The 19,449-nt window shown below is 40.3% G+C and overlaps 1 protein-coding gene across 1 annotated transcript in view; it reads left to right on the plus strand.

Moving 5' to 3' along the window:
- Positions 1-19,449, plus strand: part of TTN (titin) — a 326,833-nt gene that overhangs the window by 273,387 nt on the left and 33,997 nt on the right. The window contains 4 exon segments of the mRNA XM_040358499.1: positions 132-17,237; positions 17,348-17,644; positions 18,387-18,974; positions 19,065-19,367. Coding sequence (XP_040214433.1) covers positions 132-17,237; positions 17,348-17,644; positions 18,387-18,974; positions 19,065-19,367 — 18,294 coding nt within the window.

Consider the following 19,449-nt stretch of genomic DNA (forward strand, 5'->3'; position numbering starts at 1 on the left):
TACTATATACAAGGATAAGCTTTTTGGAGTGCACAAAAAATTTATGAAGAAAGTGAATGTTTTTAGTGACTAAAATATTGAGATTTATGTTTTCAGATTATTAATGTTGTGGTTTCTGTTTCTTATTATAGATCCACCAGGTCCACCATCTAATCCAAAAGTCACCGACACAACAAAATCTACTGCCACGCTGCACTGGGGCAAACCTCATTATGATGGCGGTCTTGACATAATTGGCTACATTGTAGAACACCAAAAGGATGGCGAAGAAGAATGGGTGAAAGATACAACAGGGACAGCACTTAGAATCACTGAATTTGTAGTGGCAAACCTCCAGCCTGGGGCAAAATATAAATTCAGAATCCGTGCAATTAATGCTGTAGGAACTGGTGAACCAGCACAAATTGATGATGTTGAAATTAAGGATCGCGAAGAAACTCCAGATTTTGAGCTTGATGCTGAGCTAAGAAGAACTCTTGTTGTTAGAGCTGGACTAAGCATTCGTATTTTTGTACCGATTAAGGGAAGGCCCACGCCTGAAGTCACATGGATGAAAGGTGATGTCCCACTGAAGATAAGAGCCAACATTGAGAACACAGAGTCATTTTCTCTGTTAATCATTACAGAGTGCAACAGATATGATGCTGGAAAATACATCATGACTCTTGAAAATGCAGCTGGAAAGAAATCTGGCTTTGTCAATGTCAAAGTTTTGGATTCACCAGGACCTCCATCAAACCTTAAAGCAAGAGATATTACAAAAGACAGCATTACCTTGCAGTGGGATATGCCACTTATAGATGGTGGCTCACGTATTACAAATTATATAGTTGAAAAACGGGAATCTACAAGAAAAGCTTATTCAACAATAACAACCAACTGCCAGAAGTGCTCTCTAAGAATTCCAAATTTGGCAGAAGGATGTGAATACTACTTCCGAGTACAGGCAGAGAATGAGTTTGGCATTGGTGAACCTGCTGAAACCGCTGATCCAATAAGAGCCACTGAAGCACCTTCTCCTCCTGAAAGCCTAAACATCATGGACATTACAAAGAACAGTGTAAGCCTTGCATGGCCCAAATCAGAACATGACGGTGGCAGCAAGATTACAGGTTATGTAATTGAAGCACAGAGGAAAGGTTCTGATCAATGGACACATATTGCAACAGTAAAATCACTGGACTATGTAGTGAAAAACCTAAATGAGAATGAAGAATATGTGTTCCAAGTGATGGCTGTCAACAGTGCAGGAAGAAGTGACCCACGGGAAAGCAGACCAGTAGTTGTCAGAGAACAGCAGATGCTTCCAGAATTCGACTTACGTGGCATTTATCAAAAGACTGTCCTTGCCAAAGCTGGTGATAACATCAAAGTTGAAATCCCAGTTCTTGGAAGACCGAAACCGACTGTAACGTGGAAAAAGGGTGATCAGCTTCTTAGAGAAACTCAGAGAGTTAATGTGGAAAGAACAGCAACTGCCACTATCTTAAATATCAATGAATGCATACGAACCGATGCTGGAAAATACACTTTGGCAGCTAAAAACATTGTTGGAGAAATAAGTGATATAATTTCTGTTCAGGTACATGATATTCCTGGAATTTCAACAGGACCAATCAAATTTGATGAAATTTCATCTGACTTTATTACTTTGTCCTGGGATCCCCCTGAGAATGATGGTGGTGTTCCAATAAGCAACTACATTGTGGAAATACGAGAAACCAACAGCACATCTTGGACTGAACTAGCCTCTACAGTAATACGCACAACATTTAAAGCAACAAAATTAACAACAGGATTGGAATATCAATTCCGTGTTAAGGCTCAAAACAGATATGGAACTGGCCCAGCTCTCAACTCAGAGTCTGTTGTTGCTGCTTATCCATTTAAGGTTCCTGGACCCCCAGGCACACCTCAAATTATTGCTGTTACAAAGGATTCAATGACCATCAGCTGGCATGAACCTGTTACTGATGGTGGAAGTCCAATCTTAGGCTACCATATTGAAAGAAAAGAGAGAAACAGCATTCTGTGGCAGACAATCAGCAAGACTTTATTTGTAGGAAATATATATAAATCTTCAGGTCTAACAGATGGTATTGCCTATGAATTCCGTATAGTAGCTGAAAACATGGCTGGCAAGAGTAAACCAAGCAAGCCCTCTGAGCCAACATTTGCCTTGGATCCAATTGATCCACCAGGTAAACCAGTTGCCCTGAATATTACTAGACATTCAGTGACTCTACAGTGGACAAAACCAGAATATAATGGAGGCTTTAAGATCACTGGCTATACAGTTGAGAAAAGAGATCTTCCTAATGGCCGGTGGCTAAAGGCTAACTTTAGTAACATTCTAGAAACTGAGTTTACTGTTAGTGGGTTAACTGAAAATGCAGAGTATGAGTTTAGAATAAATGCAAGAAATGCAGCTGGTGCTGTCAGTCAACCATCCGAACCATCTGATGCAATAACATGCAGAGATGATATTGAAGAGCCAAGAATAATGGTTGATGCCAAGTTCAAAGATGTCATCATTCTTAAGGCTGGCGAGATATTCAGACTTGATGCTGATGTTTCTGGACGTCCCATTCCAACACTGGCATGGACAAAAGAAGGAAAGGACCTTGAGGGCACATCTAAATTAGAAATAAAAATAGCAGATTTCTCCGCTGCTTTGATAAACAAGGACTCTGCAAGAAAAGATGGAGGTGCATACACACTTACCGCTTCTAACCCTGGAGGACTTGCTAAACATGTATTTAATGTTAAAGTTCTTGATAGACCAGGTCCCTGTGAAGGTCCATTGGCTGTATCTGAAGTTACTTCTGAAAAATGTGTGCTGACATGGTTGCCACCATTGGATGATGGAGGTGCCAAGATAGATCACTACATTGTAGAAAAACGTGAAACCAGCAGATTGGCTTGGACAAATGTGGCAACAGATATCCAAGTAACGAAATTCAAGGTTACAAAACTGCTGAAAGGAAATGAATATATTTTCCGTGTTATGGCTGTCAACAAGTATGGAGTTGGAGAAGTTTTGGAGTCAGAACCCACTCTTGCAGTTAATCCATACATACCACCTGATCCACCCAAAACACCAGAAGTAACAACAATCACAAAAGACTCTATGATTGTTTGTTGGGGTCATCCAGACTCTGATGGAGGCAGTCCAATTACAAACTATGTGGTTGAACGCCGTGACAAGGCAGGACTCCGTTGGGTTAAGTGCAATAAGAGAATCCTCACTGATTTAAGATACAAAGTGTCAGGGCTCACAGAAGGCCATGAGTATGAATATAGAGCAATGGCTGAAAATGCAGCTGGAATGAGTAAACCAAGCCCATGCAGTCCATTCTACAAGGCATGTGACACTGTGTTTAAGCCTGGACCTCCTGGAAACCCAAGAGTTCTAGATACAAGCAAATCCTCCATTACAATTGCTTGGAACAAACCAGTCTATGATGGGGGTTCAGAAATAACTGGCTACAATGTGGAAATATCTTTACCTGAAGAAGATGAATGGAAAGTTGTTTCACCACAAGCTGGACTTAAAGCTACTTCCTTTACTATCACAAAACTTAAGGAGAACCAAGAATATAAAATCCAGATATATGCTGTAAACTCAGAAGGAGCTGGTGAGTCTGCCCTTGTTCCAGGATCACCAAAGGCTGAAGAAAGAATGCTTCCACCTGAGATTGAATTGGATGCTGAACTACGCAAAGTCATTAGCATTAGAGCTTGCTGCACTTTACGATTGTTTGTACCAATTAAAGGAAGACCTGCTCCAGAAGTTAGGTGGTCAAGAGAAAATGGTGAGCCCATAGAAAGAGCAACCATTGAATCAACTAGCTCCTATACTCTATTAGTAGTGGAAAATGTAAACAGGTTTGACAGCGGAAAGTATATGCTAACAGTAGAAAACAGCTCTGCAAGTAAGTCAGCTTTTGTGAATGTCAGAGTGCTTGATACACCAGGAGCGCCAGAAGATTTGAAAATAAAGGAAATCACTAAGTCATCTGTTACATTGACATGGGATCCTCCACTCGTTGATGGAGGATCTAAGATTAAGAACTACATTGTAGAGAAACGTGAGTCAACAAGAAAGGCATATTCAACAGTGACAGCTAACTGTCATAAGACCAGCTGGAAAATTGATAATTTACAAGAAGGTTGTAACTACTACTTTAGAGTCCTTGCAGAAAATGAATATGGAATTGGGTTACCTGTTGAAACCTCAGAATCAGTAAAAGTATCCGAAAGACCACTTCCACCTGGAAAGATTACTTTGGATGATGTAACAAGAAATAGTGTCTCTCTGTCTTGGGAAAAACCAGAACATGATGGTGGAAGCAGAATTGTGGGCTATATTGTAGAGATGCAAAGCAAGGGCAGTGAGAAGTGGGCAACATGTGCAACTGTGAAAACAACAGAAGCCAAGGTAACTGGATTGACACAAGGAGAAGAATACATGTTCCGTGTATCAGCTCAAAATGAAAAAGGAATTAGTGATCCGCGACAGCTTGGAGTACCAGTAGTTGCTAAAGACCTTGTGATTGCACCAGCAATTAAGCTTCTGTTTAATACATTCAGTGTTTTAGCAGGAGAAGACCTTAAAGTTGAAGTTCCATTTGTTGCACGTCCTAAGCCAACAGTTACATGGCACAAAGATAGTCTACCACTAAAACAGACAACTCGGGTTAATGCAGAAAATACCCAAAGCTTATGCTTGCTTACAATTAAAGAGGCATCTAAAGAAGATGTTGGCCAGTATACAGTCAAGCTTGCTAATACTGCAGGAGAGGCTACAGAACACCTCAGCATAATTGTACTTGACAAGCCGGAACCCCCAACAGGTCCAGTTAAAATTGATGAAGTAACAGCTGACAGCATCATCATATCTTGGGAGCCTCCAAAATATGATGGTGGAAGTTCAATTAATAATTACATTGTAGAAAAACGTGACACATCAACAACAGTTTGGCAAATTGTGTCTGCTACTGTGGCAAGAACTACTATAAAGGCAGCAAGACTCAAAACAGGAAGTGAATATCAGTTCAGAGTAGCTGCTGAGAACAGATATGGAAAGAGTGGATACTTGGTATCTGAAGCAGTAGTAGCTCAATATCCATACAAATTGCCTGGACCACCTGGCACACCATTTGTAACTGCAGTTACTAAGGACAGCATGGTGGTACAATGGAATGAACCAGTAAATGATGGTGGTAGTAAGATCCTTGGATACCATGTGGAAAGCAAAGAAAGAAACAGTATTCTGTGGGTAAAAATGAATAAAACAATCCTCACAGACACCAAAATTAAGACAACAAATGTTGAGGAAGGTATTGAATATGAATTTAGAGTTTATGCTGAGAACATTGTTGGAATTGGCAAGCCAAGCAAAGTATCAGAATGCTATGTGGCCCGAGACCCATGTGATCCTCCTGGACGCCCAGAAGCTATAGTAGTCACAAGAAATTTAGTCACAATTCAGTGGACAAAGCCAGAGTATGATGGTGGTAGCAAGATCACAGGTTACATTGTTGAGAAAAAAGAATTACCGGAGGGGCGGTGGATGAAGGCCAGCTTTACAAATGTTATTGAAACTCAGTTTGCAGTTACTGGACTAGTTGAAGATCAAAGATATGAATTCCGTGTAATTGCAAGAAATGCTGCTGGAATTTTTAGTGAACCTTCTGAAAGCACTGGGCCAATTACAGCAAGAGATGAGGTAGAGCCACCCCGTGTGAGCATGGATCCAAAGTACAAGGAACTTATAACAATAAATGCTGGTGAAATATTTAAGATTGAAGCAGATGTCCATGGCAAGCCAATACCATCTGTTCAGTGGTTCAAAGCAGGTGAAGAACTTGTAAACACAGCTCGTCTTGAAATTAGGGGAACTGACTTCTTCACATCTTTAAGTGTAAAAGATGCAATTAGAGTGGACAGTGGTCAATACATTCTGCTACTAAAGAATGTTGCAGGTGAAAAGTCTGTACCTGTTAATGTTAAAGTTCTTGACAGACCAGGACCTCCTGAAGGACCAATCGCTATCTCTGGTGTTACAGCTGAGAAATGTTCATTAGCATGGAAACCTCCACAACAAGATGGTGGCAGTGATATTGACCACTATATTGTAGAAAGAAGAGAAACCAGTCGCTTAGTATGGACAGTTGTTGATTCAAATGTTCAAACACTTAGTTGCAAAGTAACCAAACTTTTAGAAGGAAATGAATACATTTTCCGTGTCTTAGCTGTAAACAAATATGGTGTTGGTGAACCACTTGAATCTGAACCAGTTCTAGCAAAGAATCCATTTGTTGTTCCACAAGCTCCAAAAGCTCCAGAAGTTACAGCAATTACCAAAGACTCTATGATAGTTGTTTGGGAAAGGCCAGCATTTGATGGTGGAAGTGAAATTGTTGGATATGTTGTTGAAAAACGAGATAAAGAAGGGATACGTTGGGTGAGGTGCAACAAGCGACTTGTCAGTGAATTACGCTTTAGAGTAACTGGTCTAGTTGAATCACATCTTTATGAATTTAGAGTTTCTGCTGAAAATGCTGCTGGTCTCAGTGAGCCCAGTCAACCTTCCATATACTACAAGGCTTCTGATCCAATTTACAAACCTGGACCTCCAAACAACCCCAAAGCAGTGGATGTTACAAGATCATCTGTTTTCCTTTCATGGGGCAAGCCAATATATGATGGTGGATGTGAAATCCAGAGCTACATTGTGGAGAAATGTGATGTCAGCACCGATGAATGGTCTATGTGCACTCCTGCAACTGGCATTAAGGAGACACGTCTTGAAGTTGACAAACTTTTGGAAAAACATGAATATAAGTTCCGTATATGTGCAGTAAATAAGGCTGGTGTTGGAGAACATGCCGATGTTCCTGCTTCAATTATTGTTGAAGAGAAATTAGAGACTCCAGACCTTGATCTGGATCTAGAACTTAGAAAGGTTGTTAATGTCAGAGCAGGTGGTTCACTGAGACTATTTATTCCTATTAGAGGCCGTCCAGCACCAGAGGTTAAGTGGGCCAAAGTTGATGGAGAAATCAGAGAAACAGCCCAGATTGATGTTACCAGCAGTTTTACCACACTTGTCCTTGATAATGTTAACAGATATGATTCTGGAAAGTACACCCTAACACTAGAAAACAGCAGCGGCACCAAATCTGCCTTTATCAGTGTCAGAGTTATGGACACACCAAGTGCCCCAGTGAACCTTAAGATAAAAGAAATCACCAAGGAATCTGTATCACTCACATGGGAACCACCAGCATTGGATGGTGGTGCTAAAATAAAAAATTACATTATTGAAAAACGAGAAACAACAAGAAAGGCATATGCTGCTGTTGCTACAAACTGCCATAAGACATCATGGAAAATAGACCAACTTCAAGAAGGTTGCAGCTATTACATCAGAGTAACAGCCGAGAATGAATATGGAATTGGTGTTCCGGCAGAAATTTCTGAGCCTGTGAAGGTTTCAGAGGTTCCACAGCCTCCAGGAAAAATAACTGTGCTTGATGTGACCAGGAACAGTGTGTCACTGTCATGGGAAAAACCTGAACATGATGGTGGAAGCAAAATCATTCAGTACATTGTGGAAATGCAAGCTAAAGGAAGTGAGAAATGGTCAGACAGTGCTCGTGTCAAATCACTTGAGGCAGTGGTAACAAACTTAACGCAAGGAGGTGAATATCTTTTTAGAGTTGTTGCAGTGAATGAGAAAGGAAAGAGTGATCCTAGATCTCTTGCAGTTCCAGTGGTTGCCAAAGATCTGGTGATAGAGCCAGATGTACGACCAGCATTTAGTAACTACAGTGTTCAAGTAGGACAAGACTTGAAGGTCGAAGTGCCTGTTGCTGGAAGACCTAAACCAACAATTGGGTGGACAAAAGATGGTCAGGCTCTCAAACAGACAACTAGAGTTAATGTTACTGATACAGCACACCTAACTGTATTGAATATTAAAGAAACAAACAAAGATGATGCTGGCATGTATGCCATTACAGTATCCAATGTTGTTGGACAGAAGGTAGCATCCATTGAAGTTATAACATTGGACAAGCCTGATCCACCAAGTGGTCCAGTGAAATTTGATGAAGTAAGTGCTGATAGTATTACCTTATCATGGAATCCTCCAGTATACACTGGCGGATGCCAAATTACAAATTACATTGTTGAAAAGAGAGATACAACTACTACAGTTTGGGAGACTGTTTCAGCCACTATTGCTAGAACAACACTTAAAGTATCAAAACTTAAAACAGGCACAGAATACCAATTCAAGATCTTTGCTGAAAACCGCTATGGAAGAAGCTTTGGACTGGAATCTGAAGCTGTTGTAGCTCAATATCCATATAAGGAGCCTGGGCCTCCAGGTACACCATCAGCTGCAGCAATAACAAAAGACAGCATAGCTGTACAATGGCATGAACCTATTAATGATGGTGGAAGCAGAGTCGTTGGTTACCATCTTGAGCGTAAGGAGAGGAACAGTATAATGTGGACAAAGGTGAATAAAACTATTATCAATGACACATACTTCAAGACTTCCAATCTCGAAGAAGGCATCGAGTATGAATTTAGGGTATATGCTGAAAACATTGTTGGCATTGGTAAATCAAGCAAAGTTTCAGAGTGCTACTGTGCCCGAGATCCATGTGATCCACCAGGTTGCCCAGAGGCCATAATTGTAACAAGAAATGCAATTACATTAAGCTGGAAGAAACCAGAGTATGATGGTGGCAGTATGATAACAGGCTACATTGTTGAAAAGCGTGATCTTCCTGAAGGACGCTGGATGAAAGCTAGCTTTACAAATGTTATTGAAACACAATTTACAGTAACTGGACTTACGGAAGATGAGAGATATGATTTCAGAGTCATTGCAAGAAATGCTGCCGGATCATTTAGTAAGCCTTCTGATAGCACAGGGCCAATATCTGCCAAGGATGAAGTAGAACCCCCAAGAATTTCAATGGATCCAAAATACAAAGACACAATTGTTGTTAATGCTGGTGACACATTTAGATTAGATGCTGATGTCCATGGTAAACCTATTCCAACAATTCAGTGGTTCAAAGGAGACAAAGAAGTTGAAGATTCAGCTAGGTGCGAAGTTAAGAATACTGATTTCAAAGCACTTATTGTTGTGAAAGATGCTATTAGAGTTGATGGTGGACAATACATTTTACAAGCATCAAATGTTGCAGGAACAAAATCAATTCCTATTCAAGTAAAAGTACTTGATCGCCCTGGACCACCAGAAGGGCCAGTTCATGTTACTGGGGTCACATCTGACAAATGCTCTCTGGCATGGGGTCCTCCTCAACATGATGGTGGTAGTGATATTTCCCACTATGTCATTGAAAAGCGGGAAACAAGCCGCCTTGCTTGGACTGTTGTTGCATCTGATGTAGTAACAACATCTCTTAAAGTAACAAAACTCCTAGAAGGCAATGAATACATCTTCCGTATAATGGCTGTAAATAAATATGGTGTTGGTGAGCCTCTAGAGTCTATACCAGTTTTAATGAAGAATCCATTTGTGCCTCCTGGTTCACCTAAGTCACTTGAAGTAACCAATATTGTAAAGGACTCTATGACTGTTTGTTGGAGCCGACCTGATAATGATGGTGGCAGCGAAATCATAGGCTACATTGTAGAAAAGCGTGACAGAGCCGGCATTAGATGGACCAAGTGCAACAAACGCAGGAATACAGACCTAAGATTCAGAGTCACAGGACTAACAGAAGATCATGAATATGAATTCAGAGTATCTGCTGAAAATGCTGCTGGAGTTGGAGAACCAAGTCAGACTACACCATACTTTAAAGCATGTGACCCTATATTTAAACCCGGACCACCTTCAAATCCACATGTAGTGGATACATCTAAGAATTCTATTTCTGTTGTTTGGGGTAAACCCATTTATGATGGTGGAAGTGAAATCCAAGGCTTTATTGTGGAAATATGCAAAGGAGATGAAGAAGAATGGTCTATGGTCACCCCACAAACAGGTTTACAAGTTACAAAGTATGAGATCACAAAGCTTATCGAACATCAGCCATACCAGATTCGCATTTGTGCTATAAATAAGGCCGGTGTAGGGGAGGCTGCATCAGTACAAGGAACTGTAAAACCAGAAGACAAGCTTGAAGCTCCTGAAATAGACCTTGATTCTGAACTCAGGAAGGGAATACTTGTAAGAGCTGGTGGAAATGTTAGAATTCAAATTCCATTTAGTGGAAGACCTGCTCCAGAAATAAGCTGGTCAAAAGAAGATGGTGAACTAAGTGAGAAGGCACAAATTGAAAGAGGATTCAACTATACTCAGCTTTCAATTGACAGCTGTGATAGAAATGATGCCGGAAAATATATTCTTAAACTGGAGAACAGCAGTGGCTCCAAATCTGCTTTTGTGACAGTTAAGGTCCTTGATACGCCAGGTGCACCAATAAACCTGATTGTGAAAGACATAAAGAAAGATTCAGTCATACTAACATGGGAGCCTCCACTCATTGATGGTGGTGCCAAAATAAAGAACTATGTTATTGACAAGCGAGAATCAACCAGAAAAGCTTTTGCAAATGTTACAGCCAAATGCAACAAAACAACATACAAAGTTGAAAACCTTACAGAAGGAGGAGTTTATTACTTTAGAGTTATGGCTGAAAATGAATATGGTATTGGCCTACCTGTTGAAACAGTTGATGCAGTAAAGGCCTCTGAAGCACCTTTGCCACCTGGCAAAATTACCCTTACTGACGTTACCCAAAGAAGTGTGTCACTTATTTGGGAGAAGCCTGAGCATGATGGCGGTAGCAGAATTATAGGATATCTAGTGGAATCTCAGCCAAAGGGAGTAGAGAAATGGAGCATTGCAGCTGAAACAAAGACATGTAGTGCTGTTGTTTCTGGATTAAGTCCTGGTCAGGAATATTGTTTCAGAGTTCTTGCTTACAATGAAAAAGGAAAGAGTGATCCAAGGGTTCTTGGCCTTCCAGTAATAGCTAAAGACTTAACCATTGAACCAAGCTTAAAATTAATGTTCAATTCTTATAACGTACAAGCTGGAGAAGATCTAAAGATTGACATCCCAGTAATAGGTAGACCAAAACCCACTATTACTTGGGCTAAAGATGGGCAAACGCTAAAACAGACAACTAGAGTTAATGTTGAAGACACTGCTGTATCAACAGTATTGCACATCAAAGAAAGCAACAAAGATGACTTTGGCAAATATACAGTGACAGCAACAAATAGTGCTGGTACAGCAACTGAAAATATCAGCATTATTGTTCTTGACAAACCTGGCCCACCCAAAGGACCTGTTCGATTTGATGAGATCAGCTCTAACTATGTGATATTTTCATGGGATACTCCAGAATATACAGGTGGTTGTCAGATAAGCAACTACATTGTAGAGAAACGTGATACAACCACCACTACATGGCAAACTGTGTCAGCTACAGTCGCAAGAACAACTATTAAGGTGACAAAACTCACAACAGGTTCTGAGTATCAATTTAGGATCTATGCTGAAAATAGATATGGAAAGAGTTCACCTCTAGATTCTACTGCAGTTGTTGTACAATATCCTTACAAAGAACCCGGACCACCAGGAACTCCATTTGTCACATCAGCTTCTAAGGATCATATGATTGTGCAGTGGAATGAACCTGTAAATGATGGAGGAAGCAAAGTTCTTGGATACCATGTGGAACGCAAGGAGAAAAATAGTATTCTCTGGGCAAAACTGAATAAGACTCTCCTTCAAGACACAAAATTGAAAACAAATGGACTTGAAGAAGGCCTAGAGTATGAATTTAGAGTATTTGCTGAGAACATTGTTGGCATTGGCAAACCTAGCAAAGTGTCTGAGTGTTATGTTGCTCGTGATCCATGTGATCCACCAGGCCGTCCAGAAGCTATTGTGATTACAAGAAGTTATGTCACACTTCACTGGACAAAGCCAGAATATGATGGTGGCAGCAAAATAACAGGTTACATAGTAGAAAAGAAAGAATTACCTGATGGGCGCTGGATGAAAGCTAGCTTCACAAATGTACTGGAAACAGAGTTCACTGCTACTGCACTTACAGAGGATGATAGATATGAATTTAGAGTTATAGCAAGAAATGCTGCTGGTAACTTTAGTGAGCCATCAGAAAGTACTGGACCTATTACTGCCCGAGATGAAATAGATGCACCAAGAGCATCTCTTGATCCAAAATACAAGGATGTGATTGTTGTTAATGCTGGCGACTCTTTCATTCTTGAAGCTGATATTCATGGCAAACCAATTCCAGATGTCAGCTGGTCCAAAGATGGGAAAGGGCTTGAGGTAACAACTGCACGTTCAGAAATAAAATCTTCACTTCAAAAGACAACATTAAGTGTTAAAGACTGTATTCGTGTGGATGGTGGACAATATGTTCTTAACCTCAGTAATGTAGGTGGAACAAAGTCTATTCCTATTACTGTTAAAGTTCTTGATCGCCCTGGTCCTCCAGAAGGTCCTCTACAGGTCACAGGTGTAACATCAGAAAAATGTTATTTGGCATGGAGCCCACCTTCACAGGATGGTGGTGCAAATATTTCACATTACAACATTGAAAAGAGAGAGACAAGTAGACTTTCTTGGACCCAGGTTGCTTCAGAAGTCCAGGCTTTGAGCCACAAAGTTACAAAACTTCTAACAGGCAATGAATATATTTTCCGTGTTGTCGCAGTGAACAAGTATGGAATTGGAGAGCCCCTCGAATCTGAACCAGTTCTGGCTCGTAATCCATATAAGCCTCCAAGTGCACCTACAACACCAGAAGTTTCTGCAATCACTAAAGATTCTATGGTAGTAACATGGGGTCGTCCACAAGACAATGGTGGTGCAGAGATAGAAGGGTATATTCTTGAAAAGCGTGACAAAGATGGTGTTAGATGGACAAAGTGCAACAAGAAACGATTAACTGACTTAAGACTTAGAGTAACAGGATTAACAGATGGACATTTCTATGAATTTAAAGTCTCAGCTGAAAATGCTGCTGGCGTTGGAGAACCAAGTGAACCATCTATTTTCTATCGAGCATGTGATGCCATTTATCCTCCAGGACCTCCGGGAAATCCAAAAGTAACTGACACCTCTAGATCATCTGTATCTCTTGCTTGGAGCAAGCCTGTTTATGATGGTGGTGCACCAGTTTCAGGTTATGTTGTCGAATTCAAAGAAGCAGCAGCAGATGAATGGACTGCTGCCACTCCTCCAACAGGACTGCAAGGCAAACAGTTTACAGTAACAAAACTAAAGGAAAATACAGAATACTCCTTCCGTATTTGTGCAATCAACTCAGAGGGAGTGGGAGAACCAGCTTCTGTTCCAGGAACAGTTATTGCTGCTGACAAATTAGAGCCTCCTGAAATTGAACTTGATGCTGACTTGAGAAAGACTGTTACTGTCCGGGCTGGTGGAAGCCTAAGATTATTTGTCACAATCAAAGGAAGACCCGAACCTGAAGTGAAATGGGAAAAGGCAGATGACAAACTTACAGAACGAGCACAGATTGAAGTTACCAGCTCATACACAATGTTGGTTATTGACAATGTCAACAGATTTGATAGTGGAAGATACAACTTAACACTAGAAAACAACAGTGGCTCAAAATCTGCATTTGTTAATGTTAGAGTACTTGACTCACCAAGTGCCCCCATAAATCTGACTGTCAAAGAAATCAAAAAGGATTCAGTGACTTTGTCTTGGGAACCACCACTTATTGATGGAGGTTCTAAAATAACAAACTACATTGTTGATAAACGTGAAGCTACCAGAAAAGCTTATGCAACAGTAACAAGTAACTGCACCAAGAATACATTTAAAATTGACCAACTCCAGGAAGGAGGCATATACTATTTCCGTGTTTTGGCTGCCAATGAGCATGGTATTGGTCTGCCTGCAAGTACGACAGACCCAATTAAAGTATCTGAAACTCCATTCCCCCCTGGTAGAGTAACTCTTGTAGATGTAACTCGTAACAGTGCAACACTTTCATGGGAGAAACCAGAGAGTGACGGAGGTAGCAAAATTACTGCCTATGTTGTAGAAATGCAGACCAAGGGAAGTGAAAAATGGAGCACTTGCACTCAGGTAAAAACACTAGAGACAACAATTACAGGCTTGTCTAGTGGTGAGGAGTATACATTCAGAGTGAGTGCTGTAAATGAGAAAGGAAGGAGCGATCCAAGACAACTGGGTGTACCAGTAATAGCTAAGGATATTGAAATCCAACCAACAATTGAGCTTCTATTCAATACTTTTAGTGTAAAAGCAGGGGGTGATCTTAAGATTGAGGTACCAGTCCGAGGAAGACCAGTGCCTAATATAACATGGAAGAAAGATGGGCAAGCTTTAAAACAAACAACTAGAGTAAATGTCCAAGTTACAAAGACGTCTACACTCCTCTCTATCAAAGAAGCAACTAAAGATGATGTTGGACAATATGAATTAACTGCTTCAAACAGTGCAGGTTCTGCAACAGCTTCTCTTGGTGTGATTGTGCTTGATAAACCTGGACCACCAGGACCCATACAGATTGACGATGTCAGTGCAGACAACATCTCATTTTCTTGGAGTGCCCCAGAATATGATGGTGGTTGTCATATAAACAACTACATTGTTGAGAAGAGAGACACAACTACTACAGTATGGGAACTAGTATCAGCAACAGTGGCAAGAACATCCATTAAAGTTGGACGCTTGACAACTGGCTCAGAATACCAATTCCGTGTTTGCGCAGAAAACAGATATGGAAAGAGCCATTATGCTGACAGCTCATCAGTTGTTGCTCAGTATCCATTCAAACCACCAGGACCTCCAGGAACACCTCGTGTTGCACATTCAACAAAGGCTTATATGCTTGTTACATGGCAACCCCCTGTAAATGACGGTGGTAGTCAAGTGAATGGATATCATCTGGAGAAAAAAGAAAGAAGCAGCATTCTCTGGGCTAAGGTTAACAAGAGTCTTATATCTGACACACAAATGAAAGTAACAGGTCTTGAAGAAGGTCTGTTGTATGAATACCGTGTCTATGCTGAAAACATTGCTGGAATTGGAAAGTGTAGCAAATCGTGTGAGCCAGTTGCAGCAAGAGATCCATGTGACCCCCCAGGCCAGCCAGAAGTTACTAATATCACAAGAACATCTGTTTCCCTATCATGGAAGAAGCCAGAGTATGATGGTGGAGCAAAGATTACAGGATACATTATTGAAAGAAAGGAATTACCCGATGGACGTTGGCTAAAATGCAACTTTACAAACATCCAGGACACATTCTTTGATGTAACTGCACTAACAGAAGACCAGAGATATGAATTTCGTGTTATTGCAAAGAATGCTGCAGGGCTTTTTAGTGAAGCTTCTGAATCCACAGGACCTATTACAGTTAAAGATGATGTAGATGCCCCAAGAATTATGATGGATGTTAAGTTCAGAGATGTTGTTGTTGTCAAGGCAGGGGAAATTCTTAAAATTAATGCTGATATTGCAGGAAGGCCTCATCCTGTAGTTTCTTGGACAAAGGATGGCAAAGAAATTGAAGAAAAAGCAAGAGTAGAGATTACCTCAACAGACAATAGTACTGTGCTTGTAGTTAAAGACTGCATAAGAAGAGATTCAGGCCAGTATGTCTTAACACTACAAAATGTTGCAGGAACAAGATCCTTAGCAGTAAACTGCAAAGTACTTGATAGACCAGGGCCTTCTGCAGGTCCACTACAAATTGCTGGAGTAACAGCCGAGAAGTGCACACTTTCCTGGGGACCCCCTCAAGAAAATGGTGGTGCAGAGATCGACTACTATGTTGTTGAAAAACGTGAGACCAGCCGCATTGCCTGGACAGTTAGTGAATCTGAACTTAGAACCACTTCCTGCAAGGTAACAAAACTTCTCAAGGGTAATGAATATGTCTTCAGAGTGATGGCCGTTAACAAGTATGGAGTGGGAGAAGCCCTGGAAAGTGAAGCCATCAAGGCATTAGATCCATTTACTGTTCCAAATGCACCAAAATCACTGGAGATTACAAGTGTAACAAAAGATGCTATGACTCTTTGTTGGGCAAGACCTGAAAGTGATGGTGGTAGCGAAATAGCAGGGTATGTAATTGAGAGACGTGAGAAGAACAGTTTAAGGTGGATGCGTGTGAACAAAAAACCTGTTTATGACCTAAGAGTTAAATCTCCTGGTTTGCGGGAAGGATGTGAATATGAATATCGTGTCTATGCAGAAAATGCTGCTGGCCTTAGCGCTCCAAGTGAATGCTCACCTTTAATCCGTGCAGCAGATCCAGTTTTCCTGCCATCACCACCATCTAAGCCTAAAATTGTAGACTCAACAAGGTCAAGTGTGACAATCAGCTGGGTAAAACCATTGTTTGATGGAGGCTCACCAGTTACAGGATACACTGTTGAATACAAAAAGTCTGATGACACTGAATGGACAACAGCTATAACAAATGTGAGAGGTACTGAATATGCAGTAATTGCACTGACTTCTGGAGCAGAATACTCATTTAGAGTTAGATCTGTCAACAAAGTAGGTCCAAGTGAACCAAGTGAAAGCACAGAGCCACAGATAGTGAAAGACAGAGAAGAAGAGCCTGCTTTTGACATTGACACCGAAATGCGAAAAACATTGATTGTCAAAGCAGGTGGATCATTCACCATGACAGTGCCTTACATAGGTAAACCTGTTCCCAATGTTATGTGGAGCAAACCAGACTCTGATCTACGTGCAAGAGCTACAATTGATACCACAGATACAAGAACCTCACTTTCCATTGAAAAGGCCACAAGGAATGATTCTGGCAAGTACACACTTACACTGCAGAACGTTCTTAACACTGCAACACTTACACTAGTTGTGAAAGTTCTTGATTCTCCTGGACCTCCTTCAAATATAATTATAAAAGAAGTGACAAAGGAATCTGCTGTCATGTCCTGGGATGTCCCTGAGAATGATGGTGGTGCACCAGTTAAGAATTACCACATTGAAAAACGTGAAGCAAGCAAAAAGGCATGGGTCTCTGTGACAAATAACTGTCATCGCCTTACATACAAAGCCACTGGTCTACAAGAAGGTGGAGTCTACTATTTCAGAATCTCTGGAGAAAATGAATTCGGTGTTGGAGCATCTGCAGAAACCAAGGAAGGCGTAAAGATAACAGGTTAGTATTACATTCATGATTAAAACTAGATTACTGTCATTTGAAAGCAATGTTTGGTAGGGAAACTAGTTAAATACTATTCTAACATCCTTTATGTGTTTGCTCAACAGAGAGACCCAGTCCACCAGAAAAACTTGGAGTAACCAATGTTACAAAGGACAGTGTGTCACTGGCTTGGTCAAAACCAGAACATGACGGAGGAAGCAAAATACTGGGTTATCTGGTTGAAGCTCTAGAGAAAGGACAACAAAAATGGGTCAAATGTGCAGTAGTCAAGACAACTCACCATGATATTCGTGGCCTCAAAGAAAATGTTGACTACTTCTTCAGAGTTTTTGCAGAAAACCAGGCTGGTCTCAGTGATCCTAAAGAGCTTCTTCTACCTGTAACTGTTAAGGAAAAGCTTGGTGAGTATTTATTATCAGTATTTGTTTCTGTTTATTCATAGTCTTGATTTTCCAGTATATATAATATAAATATGCATAACTGCATATTTGTTTCTGTTTATTCATATTCTTGATTTCCTAGTATATATAATAAAAATATAAATAACTGAATAAAAAAATATCCCCCCCTCTCAACAAACCCAAGTCAGGGACTATCAAATATCACATTTCTATTACCACTTAGTGAATTGTATAATATAAATATTTGTATTACACATTTTATCAGAGACTTTTGTCTGCTCCATTATTAGGCTAATTAACATTCCACCAATTGAATAAGAGCTTCAATATACTGTACACTTATCTAAAACAAGTCTTTTACATTATGTATTTACTAAGACTAAAGTCCCATACACACTATTACATTTTCTGCAGATTTTTGTCTTTAGATTTACCAAAACCATATAATATGAGGTCGAACCAGGCAAGGCCCTTGCAATTCATGGTTTTGGTAAATCTGAATACAACAATCTGCAAAAAATATAATAGTGTGTATGGGGCTTAAGTTGCCACAAGGTAACTATATTCTGCTACAACCCAAACAGATACAACTTTGCCACAAACAAAGACAGAGCATTTGTTACTATTTATCATGCCTAATCTTTCTATATTATATAGATACTTTAGCTGTACATGGTATAATTTATATTTTATGTGTCACTAAAATGTGTCTAATTCTAAGTATCATGCTTTTATTTTTCAGAATCGCCCGAAATAGACATGAGAGGATATCCAAGTAACACTGTATATGTCAGAGCAGGTTCTAATCTTAAAGTTGACATTCCAGTTTCTGGTAGACCTCTTCCTAAAGTGACACTATCCAGGGATGGTCTTCTTGTGAAATCCACTTTACGGTTCAATACTGAAACAACAGCTGAAAGTATCATTGTTAACCTTAAAGAAAGTGTTGCTGCTGATGCTGGATCGTTTGAATTAACAGCATCCAACTCCAGTGGAACCACTAAGGCCACACTCAAGATTGTTGTATTAGACAGACCAGGTCCACCAGTAGGTCCTGTGGTCATTAGTGATGTCACTGAAGACAGTGTAACACTGCAGTGGGAGCCTCCACGCTATGATGGTGGAAGCCAGGTTACTAACTACATTGTCCTGAAGAGAGAAACAAGCACTGCTGCTTGGTCTGAAGTTTCCTCTACAGTGGCCAGAAATGTCACTAAGGTCATGAAACTGACCAAAGGAGAAGAATACCAATTCCGTATCAAAGCTGAAAATCGTTTTGGCATCAGTGACCATATTGATTCTGAGAGTGTAACTGTTAAGCTGCCTTACAGTAAGTTTATATTAATACCTAAATAGTAGTATCTAAATACTAATTTTTGTTTTACCTTATACACTACTTACACTATGTTTCCTTTTTCAGCCATACCTGGGCCACCATCTACTCCATGGGTCAGCAATGTTACCAGAGAGAGCATTACTGTGGGTTGGCATGAGCCAGTCTCTAATGGAGGCAATACCGTTATTGGGTATCACTTGGAAATGAAAGACAGGAACAGCATCTTGTGGCAGAAAGCTAATAAGACAATAATTCGCACAAGTCACTTCAAGATCACCAATATCAGTGCTGGACTTATCTATGAATTTAGAGTATATGCCGTAAATGCTGCTGGAATTGGAAAAGTCAGCCATCCATCGGAACCTGTACTAGCAATTGATGCCTGTGGTGAGTTATTAACATATGTTTTTTTTTTTGTATTTGTAGGGCAATATTCAATAAATGTTATCAGTTGATTTAAAGTGCTATT

This window comes from Rana temporaria, chromosome 6, assembly GCF_905171775.1.
Source record: "Rana temporaria chromosome 6, aRanTem1.1, whole genome shotgun sequence".
Lineage (NCBI taxonomy): Eukaryota > Metazoa > Chordata > Amphibia > Anura > Ranidae > Rana > Rana temporaria.